Here is a 19,942-nt window from a genome sequence, read left to right on the forward strand (position 1 = left end):
CCTTCCTAGGAATGTCTATGGATAGCGAGCGTGAATTTGTCACAGGATTCCTGGAGATCCTGCAGTCCAAAGAATGCCTATGGTGGATAAGCTGTAGACAATACCACAATAAGTCCCAAAAATTGGCAGCGTTGGAGGAGTTGTTTGAGTACACCAAAAACTTTGTTTCGGGTGTGTCAAAGCGGAATCTGCGCGATGCCATCTCACGAATGGCGACAAGACGACATCTTAGAAATCACACAACGCCATTTTGTCAAAACCATAGAGTAACAATCTTCCCCCAAACACATACCGACAGTGTTTAACATACATAAAAAATGACTTATTAGCATTAGAACACTTTTTAGTAATCCTTCCAGAAATCATGCCCTGATGTACACAAAGCCCATTCTGGGGACAACCTTGATACCATAACAAACACAGTATACTAGGAAAACAACTAACACCCGAAACTGTGGGTGTTTTTGCATGTAAATGGAGAGACTCCACATGTGGACAGGTGTAGCTGTGGCAATTGTAATATGGCCCAGACACTTGAATTAAATCTGCTCTTTTTCAGACAGGCTGGCACCAACACGGTTGGGGGTCTCCACCCTGTTTTGAGAGTGAAGCTCACTGCCCATATCACACTTGCATTGCAGTTTGAAAATGGTAGTAAGAGAAATGAGATATATATATATATATTTTTTTTTTTTTTTTTTGTGCTGCTAACATGACGCACATTAGCGAATGCACAATATCCTGCATGCGAACGCTGTTTATTAGCTGCATGCGTGCACATCTGACCCAAATCGGATAAACCTAACTAGCGTCTTTTCCCAAACCCCTAATACTTACCTAATGCACACTCACATAAAAGGTTCCATAGCTTTAAAGTATAAGCTCCAAGTTTTATTCATTTATTACAAATGCTGTGAAATAGACTATTTTGGTATCTAAGGTTTAATACGTGATAAGTAAGCCGTGTTTAGTATTATACTGATCTGCACTTTCTCAACAGCTTCCCGGTATCATTGGTGTGAAGATCGCAAAATGCATTCTCCACTTATGGACCGTAGAGATATAAAGCACCAAAATGTGTTTTGTGAAACCAACAGCCTAGATTTGCATGCAGGGAAAATAGAGGAGGCAACAAGCTGTTAGAGGCTGTTCTGTGTCCATTTGAATCAACCTGTTAAATGCCCTGTAACAGATGCACCCGCACTGGGAACCAATGGGATCAGCAACAAACTTCTCTATTGTGTTGTCTGTTTCTGTGAGGGTATAAATGTGTGTGTGTGTGTTGTGACCCCAGTCTGGAGTCTTCTTGCTGATTGACGGAGGTTTCTTTCTGATGCCGGTATCTGGTCCAGAGCTCGTGTGTAATGTATAACTGTATCTTGGGTCTGTATAATTCTTTGCGCTAAATTGTACTTCGATCACAGCGTGTAACTGACTGTACTGTACTTGAATAATACTTTGTGCTTTGGAAACACATGTTCAAGGTCTAAAGTCTTTATTTTACTGTATGACTGCGTACGCAAATAGCGTAAATTTTAGAGGTTTATAGGCAGGGTTTAGAAGGTATAGGTAGGTGCGTATAGAGGTTGAAATCCAGTATCCTTAGGTGCTACCCTCAAAACAGTCCGCCAGAAAAAACAGAATTTATGCACGGTGTACAAGGAATGGAAGAAAGTGGACTATTCCAAGTGGCCCGGAGCGGGCACAGACTACCTCTATCAACCAACACTGTGGTACTACAACCTGATGACCTTCATCAGCAATCAGGAGCCACAACGCCAGTCTGTCGTCCTGATGACTGAGTGAAAGGGAGAAGAGGCACCAGAAGTGAGTGGCAATTAGAGACACTTCATACACCAAAACACTTTATTTAAAAAAAAAAAAAAAAATTTAGATTAATCCCAAATGTCCACTGTAGCCAGTTATCTCAGACAGTCCTCCTGCCATGGCACCACACCTGGTCCATTGAATTAGGTAAGTATATACTCCTCCCTCACTACATGACACGTGCGGTAGATGTTCTTGGAATTGGAGGTGCAGACACTGATGTAAACTGGGCAAGCTCCTCCGGATGTTCTGCATCTGCTGGTCTAGCTGTGACTGGTCCTCGTTGTGTAGTTTTCCTTCACAAAAAGTTATGCAGCACACAGCACGCCATCACAACCCAGTCTTGTCCACACGTAGGGTTATGGTGGTGTGGAAAATGCTAAATCGGTTACTCAGTATTCCAAACGCATTTTCCACAATGCGTCGTGCCTGGGATAGACTATAGTTGTAGATCCTCTTCTCTCAGGTCAGGCCCCTCTGTGCAAATGGCTTCATCACGTGTTCATGTAAAGCAAAAGCGTCATCTGGCACGAAAACGTAATTTAGGTGTGCTTAGTCTCGTCCAGTGACGGCAAGTTGAGGGTTTTGTTGGTGAGCCTCTGGTAGAATGCCGTCTGTTTGAGAGATCCACCATCCGAAGCACGGCCATTCTTGCCAACATCCACAAACAAGAATTTTTTGTGGACATTCACCACTGCCATGAGAACGATGCTGAAGAAGCATTTATAGTTGTGGTAATATATGTTCCGGTGTTGGCAAGTGGGTTGATGTGTATATGTTCTCCACCGATGGCTCCTCCGCAGTTAGGGAACTTCCAACGTTGTTCAAACTCTTCAGCGTTGCTCTTCCACTCATCCACGGTGTTTGGAAACTGGAAAAATAGCAAAAAATGGGTTAAAACATGACATAATATTTTTATCTCCATTTTTTTTTTTCCTATATACAGTCCCACCCAAGAGCTAGCTTTGTCCTCAACTCCGGGCATCAGTCTGATCGGGGTCAGCGAGGTGGATACCTTATCCCCATGCCCACCGACCATTCAACCCCCCCCAACATCTTCTGCACCTCCCCATTGAAAAATAAAAAGGCACGGGAGAAAGGAGCAGCAATATAAAGAGCCGGAGGACATATTCCTGCAGCAGGCGGAACAAATTCTCCAAAAACAGCCTGACGACATAGATGACTTCAGGGCACATATAAATAGCACTATGCGCATAATGAATGACCAAACAAAGAAGGGCTTCCAGAGGCTGGTGTATGAGCTGCTTAATAGGTCTCTCAATTCGAATCCGCATGGTAACTCATATATAGCAGACCCTCTTTTGTACTCTCCTGCCCCCACCCTGTACCCCATCCACAAACCAGGCTATTTACACTGCTCTGCTGGAGGCAGAGGATGATTTGCCCCATTATTAGAAAATGTAAAGTTGTTTGTTTTTTTTGTATTGTTGCCTGTACTATCACCAAATGTTATCACTCCCAATAGGTACTGTATGGTATACGGTGGTGATGACTCTGATTGGACAAGGTCATTACACACATCTGACCCACCGTATAGCATACAGCAGCCTACGTATTGGGACTGATAAAATTTGGTGATAATGCTGTTTTCTACATTTTATATGCATACATAAAAATTTATATTTAAATAAAAAAATGTAAGTTATTACTGTGCAGTGTTAATGCAGCCTATTGGCTGACAATATTATATAAACAGTTAGAAAAACTTTAAATTGTGTTTTGTTTTTTTTCACAAGAAACAAATGTGTAGTGTTTTTTTTTTTCTTTTTTTTTTTTCTTTTTTTTTTTTTTACCTGGTAATGCAGCACTTTAACAATAGCCTTGCAGGTCTCTGGGATGATGACGCCCAAGGACTGAGGGGAGATGAGGGTCTCAAACTTCAGGTCTTCCAGTGACATTCCTGTAGACAGGTTCCTCAGGGTAGCCACCAGCCTCTCTTCAACAGGGATTGCCCTCCGCAGTCTTGTGTCCTGTCTCCGGAAGCGGGGGGTCACCATACTCAGCAACTCCTGGAAGGTGTCGTTATACATGCGCAGGTAGTTGCGGTAGTCGTCCGGGTTGATCTCCATAAGCATGGACATGTGAGAGTGAGTATCCCTTTGCAGCAGCCACTGTTTGGTCCAGCATGCTCTCCTCCTTCTTCACTGGGCCCTCTCCTGAATCACCTCCAGCCCAGCATAGGCGACCATCACTCTATACTGATAGGGCTCCATCAGCACAGAATACAGGAACAGGATAGAATGCAGATAGCACACACTTGCAGGTAGAACACACTTTGTATTTGGCTAGCCTTTTACAAAGTGGAGCACAGTAGCAATGTACAGGGTTCAGCAGGTATACACATACTCTCACTAGTAGCAGAGCAGAATGTGCACAGGGTTAAAATGGCGCCTGCTTTTTATATCCCCTAGCTAGCCCTGCCCATTATTTAAATTTCCAACCAATGGTGAAGATCCTCGTCTGTTTGGTAAACTCACGATTTGGATTTCTGACATGTTGCACAATAGATCGTGATTCAAATTGGCAGCTTTTTAGACCAAATCGTGACCACGACTGCTGGGGAGCTCCCGGGGAGAGTTCAAGGGAAATCGTACACTATGTTGGATCGTGAGCACATCGCCAAGTGTGTAGGCACCTTTACACTCCCTCTGAGTGTTTAAATAGCTGTTTTTATTCATTCCCCCAGTGACTCTATATTTATATGTCCCTAATATATCTTGGATTTATGCAGCAATTTAGAGTGTGATGTTAACACTGACATCATGTGGCATAATCACTGCGTTTGTGGTTTTCTGTGAGGTTGTAATACAATGCCAACTGAGTGTTCTCGTATACTGGTGAGTTTGTCACGTTGCAAAGTTTACTACAAACTATGCAACCTAGGCCCATATTCAATTTGACTTTCCGCCTACATCGCGTGCTTTTGGAGAAACCGCTTTCCGCACACCCGCTTTTTGCCCTATTCAATTTCAAAGGACGCGAAAACTGCACCCGGCGAAACTAAAACAGGCAAAGTAGTATCCGTTTTGGTGAAATCTGCCTGACACCCCCCAAAAGATGCACTGACATGGGGGATCATGTCAGTGCATGGATACCCCTAAATAGACCTTCTGAAGGTATTTGGGGTACTTAAATGTTCTCAATAGGTTCTAATTAGCATTTTTGCATAAGTGGTGAAGAATAAAATTGTAGCTTTTTTTTTTTTTTTTTTTTTTTTACAAATTTGACACAGTTTACCTTTGGGGACTGTCCTAAGGCTGCACGGGGGTTCCCGCAACATTACACCTCAAAACTCCAATTCTACACTTTTTTCCGCCTGCTATTCATAGGCGAAACTTTTCTGCTGGGTCCATTGCATTGACTTTCCGCCTAGGCGAAAAGTCTTTGAAATTGAATATGGCGCAAAGTTTCTGCCTGGCGAAATGTCACCCGCGATACATTTTTGACGAAACTGACTTTTCGCCTCCAAATTGAATACTGCCCTTTATAATCAGATACTGTGAATAAGATTGATACGAAGTTAATTTGCGTCCTTCACAATGGATACTGTCTCACGCTAACAACCATGTCAGCTTATATAACATTTGATATGAATCTCTCTCACGATCCCAGCTTTTTCTACATAGGGCTTCTTAGTTAGTATTAATAAATGCTGATTCACTGTCCCTTCTATACGATTTTGATCGATATTTGTAACTGCAATTGTTGTACGTAGTATACATCTGTATAATAGGAACCAACAGCTGTTCGGGAAAACCCGACACGAGTTTCGCCAGGCTGCTTTGTCAAGGCAGTGAAACCTGAATCTTTTCCCATTTTTTTTTTTTTTTTTTTTTATATATACCATCGCCGTGGCTCTCATTTGTTTATTCATGTTAGCCGCTCCGTCTCTGATAGGTTTATTTAAACACTGCTGTTGTTTTCAAGGGATCTCATGTATCCTATAATCAGCCCATTGACCATTGTTTTAATTAGTTAAATTATCCTTATGTTCTTTATTATTGTCATAATATTTATCCTCCTAGCAACTTTTACAAAAGATTATCCATAAGTCTTTTATCGATATAAGACCATTACCAACATTCATTGTTAACCCTCTTTTTGCAATATTTCAAATGCCTTATTGTTCCCTTTAGTACTGATAACCTTTTATTGTATACAGTATCTTCCTAAATTTATATAGTGACATATTATCAGTTCCTTATATTGTAGCAAATTAGTCCTATGTATGTATTTATAATACTATCAAAATAGATTTCCACATATAAAATCTTTATTTTTACTTAATTAGTATAATTATCTATCATTGATATATTTTGTTTTCTAGAAGATTCATATTTTTCCTTTTTTTTTTTTTTTTTCTCCGCATATTGCTATTTTAACATTAATCACGAACTTAATATCGTAATGACTTTAGGAGTATGTTTCTAATTAAAATCTATTGAAACTTTAATTATTAGTTATTTGTTGACAGATAATTAATTGAATATTGATCTAAGAGTGCACAATAATATACTCTGCCATATAATACAGTGCGCGTCGCAGTGAGGTCCATATAATACAGTGCGCGTCGCAGTGAGGTCCATATAATACAGTGCGCGTCGCAGTGAGGGCCATATGGTGCAGAGCGCGTCGCAGTGAGGGCCATATGGTGCAGAGCGCGTCGCAGTGAGGGCCATATGGTGCAGAGCACGTCACAGTGAGGGCCATATGGTGCAGAGTGCATCGCAGTGACGGCCATATGGTGCAGTGCGCGTCGCAGTGAGGGCCATAAAACACAGAACAGTGATCAGTGACTCACATAAAACACAGATAATATAAACACACCCTTTACACACATACACATAAATTGAATACACCATGACCACCCCACCACACAGAGTATAACACGCTCCAACTCCCCCACCCTTTCCCAAAAAGAAAATACAAACAAATAAACTCCTTCCCATTGCACTTGCCTGTCCTGGAATAGGATGTGTGGTCCCTGCTGGGGCTGGGCTCCATGGCACAGGAAAGGAGAGGAAATAGAAGAGCCTGTGAGATGAGAGGATAGACTGGAGAGGAAGGGGCGGGGACCCAGGGTTAGGGGGCGGGGTCTTGAGCAGGGAAAGTGGTGTGCTTCTAGAATAGACAGGGGCGGAGACCTGTGGTTAGGGGGTGTGGTCTCAGCAGGGAAACTTGTGTGCATTAAGTATAGACAGAGAGGAGGGGACGGGGACTCGGGGGAGGGTCTGGGTCTCTGGCTGTATAGTGATAGCCTGGTCAGAGCGAGGATAGGAAGGGGAGGGTCCTCCTCCGGCCACAGTTAGACTGCCCGCGGCCAGCCGCTGCTCAGCTGTAATAATGAGTCAGTGTGACTCATTATCAGCACTGCCGGCTGCAGGCCCCTTCATTGTCGCGGGACCCGGTGCATTGCACCTGCTGCACCACTAATAGTTCTGAGCCGCAGGATGCCCCTTAGGCATTCCAAATGCCCTAGGAATTTGCCTGGAATACCTATGCCTATTGCCGGCTCTGCATATAAAGATTTCTATGACATGAGTGTTGGCTCAAAAAAAAATGTTCTGTTAAAAAGATATTTCATATCCATACTGGTGCGGATTCATAAAATGTGTTTGATGGCTGGATACCCCTTTTTTTTTTTTTTTTGGTGTCTATGAAGACTGCACAATTGTCAGATATTTTTCTCTAGAACACCCGCTGTTGACGCTCAGTATAGAGCAATTGCTGTGCTGAAATGATCACTTCAAGGTGATATACTTTTATGTACCTCTTCAGTAGAGCCATAGGGGTTGATGCTGAGTCGGCACTGGCTGCAGTGGTGTCTGTGTCCTATGCGAATGCTGTGGCCAGTTTTCACAAAACTGAGACACCCACTTGCAGCGTGTTGAGTGTGTATTTTCACCTGTGTCACGCAACATTGGTCGCACCAGTGGCAATTTCTCTGTCCTGTTATGGCCTCCTGTGTGAGCGGCTGGATGCAGCTGCCTTCCGTGACATGCCCATGTTGGCTTACCGCGGGTATCCATGCTCCCAATAGTGGTCACTGGGTTTTCAGAGCTGGAAACCTCATGGTGCGTAAAAGATAGAAAAATTTACTTGCGTGTCCAATGATCTCCACAGTGATCTTGTCCCTGGGGAGGGGGTTGCTGGGAGGATCCAGGGGCTGCAGGCAGATGCAAGGGCTGCTGGGAGATATTATTCTCCTGGATACGTGGGTATATACGCTCACACACTCATACACACTTGCGTACACTCACACATCTCACACATCACACACACTCATACACACACACTCCTAGAGATATATATATATATATCTATATCAGACACACCCTGCAGACACTGCTTCGGAAGGTGAGGAATTGGGGACCAATTAAGTTAATTGGAAACTTCCAATTGCTTAATTAGTCCGCAGTGGGGGTGCCGCTGGGGTCCCAGAGCAAGTCCTGCTGATTTTTCCTAAAATAAACAAAATTAGGAAAAATCAGACTTGCTCTGGAGGTGTGAGAAGACGCCAGATGCCCAAAAATGGGACTAATTGAATAGAATAATTGTGTGAACCTCTGGCGCTTTTCACCGGGATCGAAATGAGACTACTTTAGGTAAGAGTCGTACATGGTTTGATCCATTAAAAGATATAGCGGTGATAGAAAATATATGTTCCTGTTATGGAAATGGTGTCGCTCCTTGTATCTGGTTCTGTTTTTTTTCTTTCTCTTGATGTCAGATATATTGACATAAAAAATAAAAAATTTTAATTAATGCTGACCCAATACCACTAGGTAGGTATACTGTCAAGACTACACCGTTTACCTACATAGTGATATTCGGTCAGCATTAATTGGAATTTATTTATTCTTTATTATTTTGGAGGACAGGGAAGCCCCAGTGTGTGAACACAGGCTACACCTCATGTGCGCATAGAGCGCCTTTTTATTGTTTCCATAAATTCTTATTTATTTGTGCATCTAATTTAATAGCAAAACCCTGTGGCTGTGGGAAAAATAGATAGAAAGCAGCCAAAGCATATGTGCTAGAATAGGCAACTGATATTATCCATTGTATAATTCTAAATGTTGTTCCATCCACGATGTGCACAATGAGAGCTGAGGTGTGAGCCTACCCTGTCCCCCCTACTAACAGCTCCCACTGGCATTGTGGCAAAATAATGGGCATCTTGCTCATTAATCTCCTCTCCCCTCACAGCTGGCCCCAATGTAACGATAGTTTTGCACTAGCTAATGGCTCAGGAGTGATGTGATGTAAGGGCTCAGGCACTGAGGAAAGGTCCCATTAGGTGATGTAGATAGAACAAGATAGAGACACACACTGCAGGAGGGTAGAGAGAGGATGGGAGAAATGAGACACCCCCTGTACTCGTGGAGAGAGAGATGGGAGAAAGAGGGTAGAGAGATGGGAAGATGGTGGAAGAAAATAGCAAAGCCCTGTGCTGCACAACGGCTAATGGAGATTTGCAGCACAATGGAAAATGCTACAGGGTAATGGCAAGATTTTGATGAATCCTGCTGCATTTTCTGTAATTGAAACCGAATGCATCCATTCCAATATACAGTACTTGCTTCACATGCTTTACACATGGTTTATTTCAACTAAATTGCATTTTACAATCCTGACTTCTCTGTGTGTGTCATGCAGGCACATTTCACTGGAGCATGTCCTCTCCCCTCAGATACAGGTCTACCACTTCAGTGCATCGTGCATTGAATCATGCCCTTTGTCCCAATTATTATCCTTTCTCCCCATGTTCTGCCCCCATCATGTTCCTCCCGTCTCCACCTGTGTGCCTCCTGTCTATCCATGTTGTTGCTTTTCTTCACTCGGAGTTCATCCCATCTCCTCCTGTTCTTACATTCCTTCTGTCTCTGCCTGGTCACCTGTGCAGCTGTGGGTTCCGATGTGACAGTCACCACCTGGTGTTGTGGAGGGGCCCATTATTGCATATTTGTGACTATATCCCCGAAATGCACGTTCTCAGGGGTTAACCACAAATTAAACATTTACCCCCAGATGTAAATCTCTGATACCTGCTGCGATCCCTCCATTTCCGCTGGCAGCCGCAACCCCCATAGGTTTCTTCTTGGCACATATCGGCCAATGCCTTTCGGTTGTGAGCGAAAACTTGCAATGCCGGCAGGTTCGATGTGCTGTACCTGAATGGCGCATCGCATCCATCATGTTGAATTGAATTCCCCCCCCATAGGTCTCTATGGTACATAGTGATTTATTCCTGAGTACCGCAATATTGTATGGTATGTGTATATAATATATAGTGCTGGGGTGGTGGTGTCTACTTCTACCCTCATTTATTCTATCATTGGTTGCCAAGTGTTCTTTCTAGCTATGTCATTTCACATTTATTGTAATTATATGTCAAATGACTCTTATAACGTATGTTCCTTGTACAGCACTGAGGACACTTTGTCACACCTTAAAACTAAATAAGGATAATATTGATGTAGTGTGGTGATTGGGGTGGTTGTGGTATAGTGTTGGGCATTGATATTGGGTGGGGATAGTAGTATTGCGGTAATGAGCAGGAAATGTGTGGTATTGCTGTAATATGAGGTCGGTATTGACAATTGCTCTGATATTTTATTTATTTATAATAAGTTTCTTATATAGCGCAGCATATTTCGTTGCGTTTTACAATTGTAAACATTAATTGAACAAAACTGGATAATAACAGACAGATATATAGGTAGGAAGGCCCTGCTCGCAAGCTTACAATCTATAGGGAAATAGGCATTCATACACAAGGATATGTGCTATATATTGCATTTGGTCGTAGAGTTGGGCTATTTCTGTAATGTGGATGGGCTTGGTTATTTCCAATTCAGGTACTTCTCAGGTACAGGGTTCGCAAAATACGTGCTATAGCACGTTTTTACGCGCTGTAGGGAATTGCGGACCCGATTTTAAAAACACAGCGGGTCCTGCAGAACGTGCTGTGTGGGGCTATGTTGGGTGCAGCAGCCTATCACCGCCGGCGGCATCTCTTCAACCAATAGCCGCCGGCGTCTCAGTCACCGCCGTGTGGCTCCCCCTCCCCCAATCTGACCAGTCAGTCAGACGCCGGCCGGCCCACCAAGCTCTGACCTCGGACTATCTGGCCACGCCCACCGCCCGGGAGCACAGGCAGCGTCTCCTTCCCGCATTCCCCCTGGTTAGATTCGCAGTGACGTCTGCATGTGGTCGACAGAGCGGCTGCACAAAAGTGCAGAGAATTCAGATAAGCATTGACCAAAATGGTTTTAAGTTACATATGCAATTGACTAGGAGTTATAGTTGTGGTACCAAATTGAATGGTGCACTGAGTGCCCTCCTTGCATAGAAAAAATGTGTGTATATATATATATATATATATATATATATCTATATCTATATCTCTGGTATGCTTAATTGTATGCGATCAGTTTTACTTTTTCCTGTCGGCATAGGCTCTTATCGGAGTCCTTGTGCCAGCAATTGATACATCTGAGCTATTTGCATCGATATGGACTCCTAAATTTCACGTGCAGACCACATATTTTAATAAATATGCCTCTATTGCTATTAGTAAGGTAATGTATTTTCTTTCTTTATATAGAGAGATTGAGGTTTTTGGAGGTAGGCACTAGTCGCACCCCATGACTGAGAGCACACCCCCCACAACACTTGTCACATGCCCTATATCACTAGTCACACTCCCGTGGCACTGGTCACACTCCCTGCGTTAGCACACAGTAGGCCCTTGAGAAATTTCAGCTCCAGGCCCATAAGGACCTTAATCTGGCACTGTTGAGTGTACATAAATTAGCCATTATGTCCTGCAGAGCATGAGAGCCCTCTGCGTGTCTTGAGACCTGCAGTGTTTGGGGCTGGTCAGACTTACTGCATGGCTGCAATCCATGAGAGAATGCAGTTGTGATTGCATTAGCGTACATCGCTGAATCAGTCCTCATAGTTCTCAAAAGCCCTGCTAATTAGAAAAGTGGGACAATCCCCTCAAACTGGGACTGTCTTACCTCAATTAGGATAGTCAGGTTTAACAAATTGACAACATCTCTCAGCACTGTATAGAGTCTGCATTATGAAAAAAAAAAAAAAAAACCTAGATCATCGTGCATATTCTATTACAATACATCCAGTACACAAATGTAGCACTCAACGTACAGATGTATTTGTTGTAGGGAGAACCTATTTACCAAGCTGTTCTGCTGGAGAAAGCTATAGCTTAGTCTCCCTAGCAAAGTTTTTCATATGCAAAGCATGGGGGAGCCTATTTTAAACTAATCCTTTTCACTATTCCCATCTCAGAATAGCAATAGCCAGGTGTCAGTGCAAGAATTTTTTTTTAAGGTCCAAGCCACTGCGCTTGTGTGGACCAGCAAAGGCTCTGAACACTGGCTGGCAAATCGGCAAGATTACACTTACCGCTGCAAGTCCATATCACCAAAGATCTGGCAAAAATAGACTTCCTATTGCTACGATAAGCAAGTAAATAGGCCCAACAACACTGAACAGAAAAGGGCAGTACAATCTTGTTGCGTCAAATGACGAGATGTTCAATAGAAATAATTTTGAAACAACCATATAAAGAAATCTTTAAAATGAATCACAGCTAGTATGCAGTTGTTCGCATTTAATTGATTGGCTGAAACTTGGTTTATTTCTGTCTCATTTCGCAGTCCTAGTCTTATTAGTGTACCTCTAAATTACAGAATATGTATGGACCACTTGCTACCAGACAGTCAGTACAGTTATTGTATGTATGACAGTGTTGATCTCTGCAGTATGTGGTTATCTACTGGAGCTCTTTTTAGGTGTATGGCAATATGACAAGCTGTCTTTCCTTCTATTCACAGATTGCCACAAAAGACCCTTTGAATCCCATTAAACAAGATGTAAAGAAAGGAAAGCTGCGTTATGTGGCCAATGTGTTCCCTCACAAGGGCTATATATGGAATTATGGAGCCCTCCCACAGGTAATAACAATAATTTAAAGCCACAAAATATGTACAAATAACGCTTAAAGCCAGTTACTAATGCTGTTATTGAGACATTTATAGTTCAGTATGCCAAACGTTTTGTGTGGTTCTGCTATTTCGGTGTGTTACATAGTAACTTGTGAGCTCTGTTGTCTGTGGAGTCTGGTACAGCGTAGCATTTGTGCCAGAGGATTCCCACAGCAACCTTGTAATCTGTGAATTATATTTTAGGATTTTATTACAGTGGTTAGGTTTTTTTGTGTATTTTTATTTATTTTTTTGTTTTCTCTTTCCAATCACTATATTGGCCGTGTAGCCTACATTGCATCTATTCGTGTGTACATGTTTGAGTTATTTGCATTTGTTTCTTGTAAGTCTGCAATGACACAGAACATACTGCCAAAGCAAAGCCCTGTGGTAGGAAATGGAAAGTTCCTACCTGCAAATTGTGTTACTGCAGAATAAGAGAAGTCCTTCTTCTTTAAAGCAGAGGTTCTCAAGCTCCACCATTACAGTCCATGTTTTAAGGCTACCCATGCTTGAGCACAGGTGACTTAGTACCTCAGTCAACTTGATTTAGCCATCTGGACTCAAGCATGGATATCCTTAAAACCTGGACTGTAATGGCAGAGTTTGGGAACCTTTGTCTTAGGCAAAAAGCAAAGAATGACTTTCTCGCAATGCTCTATTTCACACTCTGTCCTCAGGACCCCAAACGGTGCATGTGAAATAATTGGCTCCGCCTGTGGATCTTTTAAAATGTGTCGGCGAATAATGAATACACCTGTGCCCCTGCTGGGTGACCTGGAAATGGTGACTTGTTTGGGGTCCTGAGAACCGAGTTTGAGAGCCACTGATCTATCGCTTATTACACAGTCTTGTTTTATTACGGCTTATGCTCACCATGTTAGTACATGTAAATAAGAGTTAAACATGTTCCACTATTCTAAAGTAAATACTTAAGGGGTCTATTTACTATTAATTTCTCTCTTGCTGAGGTACTGTACTTTACATTCTGTAGTGCGGCACACTGCAGGGACACAGAAGGTGTCGGGATATATCCATGTTGCACCCACCAGAGAGCTGGTGTGAAAAAGCACCTCTGGTAGTGTAGTTATACCTTCTGCAGGCTGCTTCATTATCTGTACTGCACATGCGTCAACTGAATAAGTTCCACTTGCGCAGTAAACAGCGACAGTTTTGGAGGAGAAATCCACCGATCTGACTGCTCTAGAGCTGATTGGTACTAAGCAAGCTGGCCGCGCATGCACAGAACAATCACCTGGAGACTTTGGGCACCAGGTCGCACAGTAAGTATGCGTTACGCCATCCAGAGATGGTATTTGGTTTTTATCTGGAGCTGTGAATAGCATAATTTTTCAGTTTGATAAAATGACCCTTCTGTCACCATAGCAGACTATGGGGCTGCGACACAATGTAAAAATGGAGGGACTATAGGAGAAATAAGTTATTTTCCTCCGCATTTTCCCTATTGTTAAAGAGTGGGACATGAATGGAGGACATTCAGAATGTCCACATGGATCTTGGGTTAGTGGACATTCTGTGTCGACAGTATATGTCAACTTTATGGTGTCTCCTTAGAATCTTTAAACTTTGCATGAAAAACTGAATAATCTACAAAGAAAAAATCCCAAATGCACCAAATAACCATTTTAGTTATAGTTTTCATATGGGAATATACAGTGCGATCAAAAACTAACTTTGGCTTTGTGTTGTCAGACATGCAAACCCCTTCACTGTAATAATGGTAAATCAAATCTTACGTACTGCGGGTTTTTCTTCCAGCAGAGGAGATTGCCCATGGGAGATATCGATTTATATAAATATGTGCTGCTTATCTTCGTTATGTGCTGGTAGGCTGAAAGTTAATATTTTCAGGTTTAATTACCTGACTGGGATCTCCAAGTAACTGCTGCTTCCTTTAATCTACACATGCATACATTTATTTTTTTTATATCTATTTTTGCATCAGGGACACGTACAATATTTTGTATTGATTTGTAGCCCCAGGTCTGCGTTGTTTCTATACTTTAACACCGTTTTGCTTTATTTTGAAAACTAGTGTTTTTTCCATTTAAATGTTCTAAATGCATTAGACATTTGGGACGCCACTACGTACCCTTCCCTACTTACACCATTCTGAAAGCATGCGGTCCTTTTTTGTAAGAGCAACTCTACCTATAATATACGTGAACCTGAGTTCTTTTGCTGTTTTGCAGGTTAGGTTAGACCTCCTTTCTCAGATCCAGTTATACTACTACTTTCAACTTGTTTCACATAAGTGAAAGAACATTGTTTAAACTTTGACCTAATTTGAAACTTGAGTGCCTGTACAACCTTGCCAGTCGCTGAGCTATTTCTGTACTGTATAGCACTGTGGTCTCCCAAGACCTCCCACCCACCTTGGAATCCATTGACCAAGCCATTTAAACAAACTTGTAAACTGACTTGGTGGTCTCATTGAATGAGGAGGGATGTTCGCTTATTCATATGCATGGAGAAGTCATCCATCAATACTTTGGTGAAAGAAAAATGGCTACAAGGTTTATACCAGGTGGTACACGGTCCTCGCTAAACCATAGATCTCTGTGTTGGCGGAACTGTGGCCAGAGTAGCTCTTCCTGATTTTTCATCTGGTATCCTGCCTCTGGGACACTAAAGTTGGTTATTCATATTACCAGCCTGTCTATTTCTAAAGCCCCTCTGCTTGTTTGGTCCCACCCAGTCATGGTGAATAACAAATCTCATACACATATGCAAGGTTTCTAAACTGCCAAACCTTTCATGTATATGGCCAGGACCTGGCATGCTGCTTCCATGGAACACATAACAAGCCTGATACTTTCCTCAGAACAAATTTACAAATTGCGGGACCCCTATATACACACTGGAAAATTCCCTCCATGTACAGTTTAATTCCCACCGCTAACGCGTTGTGTAACGCGATGTGTAGGGCACGGAGGATAGATGTATGTGGACACATCCAAAGTAACATATTGGGTTTTGACAGCAGTGGTGGATTTTACTTAACTGCTGTATGGCTGCAGCCCCCTCTTCTCTCCCCCAGTAAAATCCACTACCTGCAGGGATTGCCTGGCAATGGCCTCCCACTTTAAGTGCTCCCTGCTAATCACCTGATGGGCAGGCAGTCCCAGGGGGAGGTTGCTGTATTAATTTGTGAAATATCAGTTTTCAATGTTGTAGCTGCTCACTACTAGAAGGTACAAAAGCTGATACAGCAGACACACCTGTTTCACACCCCCTCCCCAACCTGTTGTAAAAACTTGAGGGTTGAGAACCCTGGATCTAAGGTATGATGCTCCCTCACATGTTCTAGTATTAAAGTGATGGTTCTTCTATAATCCTGTGCTTTATCCTGGCTATAAAAGCTATTCACCACTTTTGGCATTTTGAACATTTTATTTTCTTACATGATGGAATCCGTATGGTTTTATTCGGGAATTCTTACCACGGATCAATATGAAATACTATAATGGCAAGTTAAAAAAATAAATAAAAATAAAATAACGCTCTTTTATTCCTTACAAATAATAGAAAGTAATGGACACATCAATTTATCTTCATGACAGTGCATTCCATCACATTAAATGACTACTGAACAGCAATTTTGAAATCCTCCCATATATTCTCTGGAACTGAGATCTAGACATTGACTGGGCCGTTGCAGATCACTGACTGTTTGTTTTGGGGGTTTTTTTGTTTTGTTTTTATAAATGCAATATAAAAAATCCCCTTGGCAGGAAACATTAAAATGCTTTTTGGTTCCTTTTTTGTATAAGAGAGTAACATCAGAAATGCCAAAGGTGGAAGTTAATACTTTTTTACAGCCACTGTTTTTTCTGATCTAATTGCTTTATATATGATCACTAAATGGGGGACAAGAAAGGTCTTATGAGACACCCCATCAGGACTAGGTTAGTAGTGTGCCTTCAACTTGCTGATTACTACTTTGTCTCCAGCTAGCGGTACGGCTTAATGCTTCGGCCGGGGAACCCGGTGATGGGGTTCCCCTGGCTGTGGCATTAGCCCCCCACTAGAAAAAATTTTGTGCTGGTAAATACAGGGGGACCCTACTATTTTTTTTTTTTTTCCCCTTGTATTTCCAAAACCAGAACCGGATCAGAGCCCAGTGCTGGCTGCTCAAAATATGGGGCCCCCTACGTTGTTTGTCCCCCGTATTTTGCTCAACCAGCACTGGGCCACTAAAAACCCGAGGCTGGTTCCAAAAGAGGAACCAGCCTCGGACTTTTAGTGGCCCAGTGCTGGTTGAGCAAAATACGGGGGACAAACGTGGACGGGGGAGCCACGCAGTTTTTTTTGTTTTGTTTTTTTAAACCCAGCAGCACAGACTGATCTCACTGATTCATGTGTGCAGCTGTGTTTATTTTTTATTTTTTGCAGACAGATGCATGCATCACGGTTATCCCTGGTCTGTGCAAGCATCTGTATGCTATCATGCACAATCTAAATTGGCAAAACTTTAGATTGTGCACGATAGATCTTGTGACACATCGTGCAGCTTTTGCTGCACATAGTGTCCTGGAGTACCGGGGAGAGTTCAAGGGAATTTGCTCACAATATTGCATCGTGTCGATTGTCTGTTGTGTAGGCACCTTTTACAGTATGTATAAATGAAGAGATTTTAAATAACGAAGTTTAATCACAGTACTTAGCCTGATTTTATAGTTTATCGTAAGGGTGTCCCTGTCGCCTATACAGTGGCGTAAGTTCATCCCAGACACCCGGAGGCAAGTTATAATTTGGTGCCCCACCTGTCAAAGCAACTGACACTGTTATGTTGCAATTCGCATGCAGACAGGCTATAGATAGATGAAGGCAGAACTGACGATCTGACATGGAGCTCTCCACTAGTGTATGGTGGCTTCCCAGGTGCCGGGAAGGGGTGCTATGTATTGGGCGGCTGATGGTACACTCCAGGTACATAGTGGGGTGAATATGTTGTGGACAATGGAGAAGGTGCCCCCTTCAGAGCTGGAGCCCGGCGGCAGGCGCCTCCATTGTCTCCCATAGTTCTGCCCCTGCGCCTATACACAACTATATCTGCACATTGAGTTTCCACATCTGTATTTAGAGTTCCACGTATCACAAGAGATGTTATCTAAAATCTATGGTATAGATTTAGCTGAAGCATGAATAAGTCTAGCCATCAACTCCAGATCTTTCACCCGATCTAGGTAAGTGCAAAATGTAAATCTTGCACATGAATGCCGTAAATACAGATGCAAGTAGTCCACATGTACTTTGCACCAAAAGGCATCTTTAAATTGTACAAATGTACTTCTACACACCTAATATCAAACCCTTTTTTTTTTTTTTTGTCTGCATGCAAGCTAGGCTTTTAAAGTTGAAAAATATAAATAAATAACATGACAAATTCACACTATAGTTGTGGAACATTATTTTACGATAAATTTCTAGTATATGAAATACAGCAGGAATATACGTATTTGGTTGGTTTCTGGATGTTAGACATTTATGCCTTGCCTTTAGTGAAATTAGTGTCCTTTCTATAAAAGGGTGATCTGGAACACAGCGAATGATTTTGTGAGAATCAAGGCTTTTGCAGTTATAAAAAGACTTTTTTTTTTTTCTTTTTTTTTTTTAAAAAGGCACCATAATGAAATCTGTATATTTTTTGAAGCACTTTTTTGTAAAGAACATATACGTGGTAATGTAAATTGGTAAGGAATTGTTCTGAAAAGGTCACTCTACATGCATATTGCTAATAATGACTTGTTTTGACTTTATAAGATAATACATCCTGTTCTTCACATTCAGGATCGCTGCCCTCTTAGATACTGGGAATTGTGTCCTATTATAGATAATTTGATGGGTAAATGTTATTACCCAGAAATCTGTTCCACTTTTTTGAAGTGGCTTACTTGTGGATGATTACAGAAAGAGATTCTGCTTCACTTAGACTGTCAAGCCTCTTATCCTCTCTGGTCAGAGACTATAATTCTAGTACCCGAGCCTTAAGTGGATGAGTATATAACCCACAACATTGTTTTATTTCAGACCTGGGAAAACCCAACTCACATTGACGAGAATACTGGTTTTGGTGGTGATAATGATCCAATTGACGTCTGCGACATCGGGAGTAAGGTACTAAAGTTTATGCATTTTATATTCTAAATACTAAACTTAGGAGTTTTGTCAAACTGGGTATAAATAGCTATATAAAACATTTTGGTATGAGAGAACATTTGTAACTACCTTTTTTTAATTTTTTTTTTTTTTTTGCACCTTACTGGCAAATAAGCACTACAGGTTCTTTAGCTGCAAGTTGTGTGTAATTAACGCACTATGCGATGTGACGCCCAATGGTGCAGGTGAGTGACCTATCAGGCGGACAGTGCACACTGCACAAGCCGGTTACCGCCCTGCCCGATATGTCGTTCACTGGCACCGTTGAATTTCCTGGCATTGGCAGCTGTATCAGTCCATCGTCCCTGAAGGGATCTATACTTTCGTATAGAACTTCGAAAAAGAAAAAAAAAAACTAAAGTTAGAATAGCTCTGAGAAAATACTGGATTATCAAAACCCTAAATTGAAAATTGCAATATAATCTGTTGCTTGGCTTAGGTGTGTGAAAGGGGAGAGGTCATTAAGGTTAAAGTCCTTGGTACCCTGGCATTGATCGACGAAGGAGAAACAGACTGGAAAATAATGGTTATCAATGTTGAAGACCCTGAGGCTTCCCACTATAATGGTAAGTAACATGGTAACAATGAAATTCTCTACAGTCATGTCTATGTTACAATTTGTATTCCGAGCTCATGGTGACTCATACAGACATTTGTACCCTGTCTTGCATACGCATGATTTCTGTGTGTCTATTAAAGTGGAGCTAAAGCTCCAAAAAATATATTGATAACTCTATAGTCTTTCCTACCGTGAGTGTTGGAACAGATCTGATCAACTGGAAAATTGACCAGAAGTTGATCACTGAATATTTTTTAAGTTTATCCCACAGGTGAGATCCGTATATAAATTTCACAGCTACCATTTATATCAATAGCTGATCCATGCATTGTTT

The 19,942-nt window shown here is 41.9% G+C and overlaps 1 protein-coding gene across 1 annotated transcript in view; it reads left to right on the top strand.

Moving 5' to 3' along the window:
* The window catches only part of PPA1 (inorganic pyrophosphatase 1), a 94,004-nt gene that overhangs the window by 60,170 nt on the left and 13,892 nt on the right, over positions 1 to 19,942 (top strand). Inside the window, exons 4-6 of the mRNA XM_088475722.1 lie at positions 12,717 to 12,836; positions 18,921 to 19,007; positions 19,489 to 19,615. Of these exons, the coding sequence (XP_088331848.1) occupies positions 12,717 to 12,836; positions 18,921 to 19,007; positions 19,489 to 19,615 (334 nt within the window). The remainder of the gene's footprint in view (positions 1 to 12,716; positions 12,837 to 18,920; positions 19,008 to 19,488; positions 19,616 to 19,942) is intronic.

The sequence above is a fragment of the Taudactylus pleione genome, unplaced genomic scaffold (genome assembly GCF_031769625.1).
Source record: "Taudactylus pleione unplaced genomic scaffold, aTauple2 ptg000016l, whole genome shotgun sequence".
Lineage (NCBI taxonomy): Eukaryota > Metazoa > Chordata > Amphibia > Anura > Myobatrachidae > Taudactylus > Taudactylus pleione.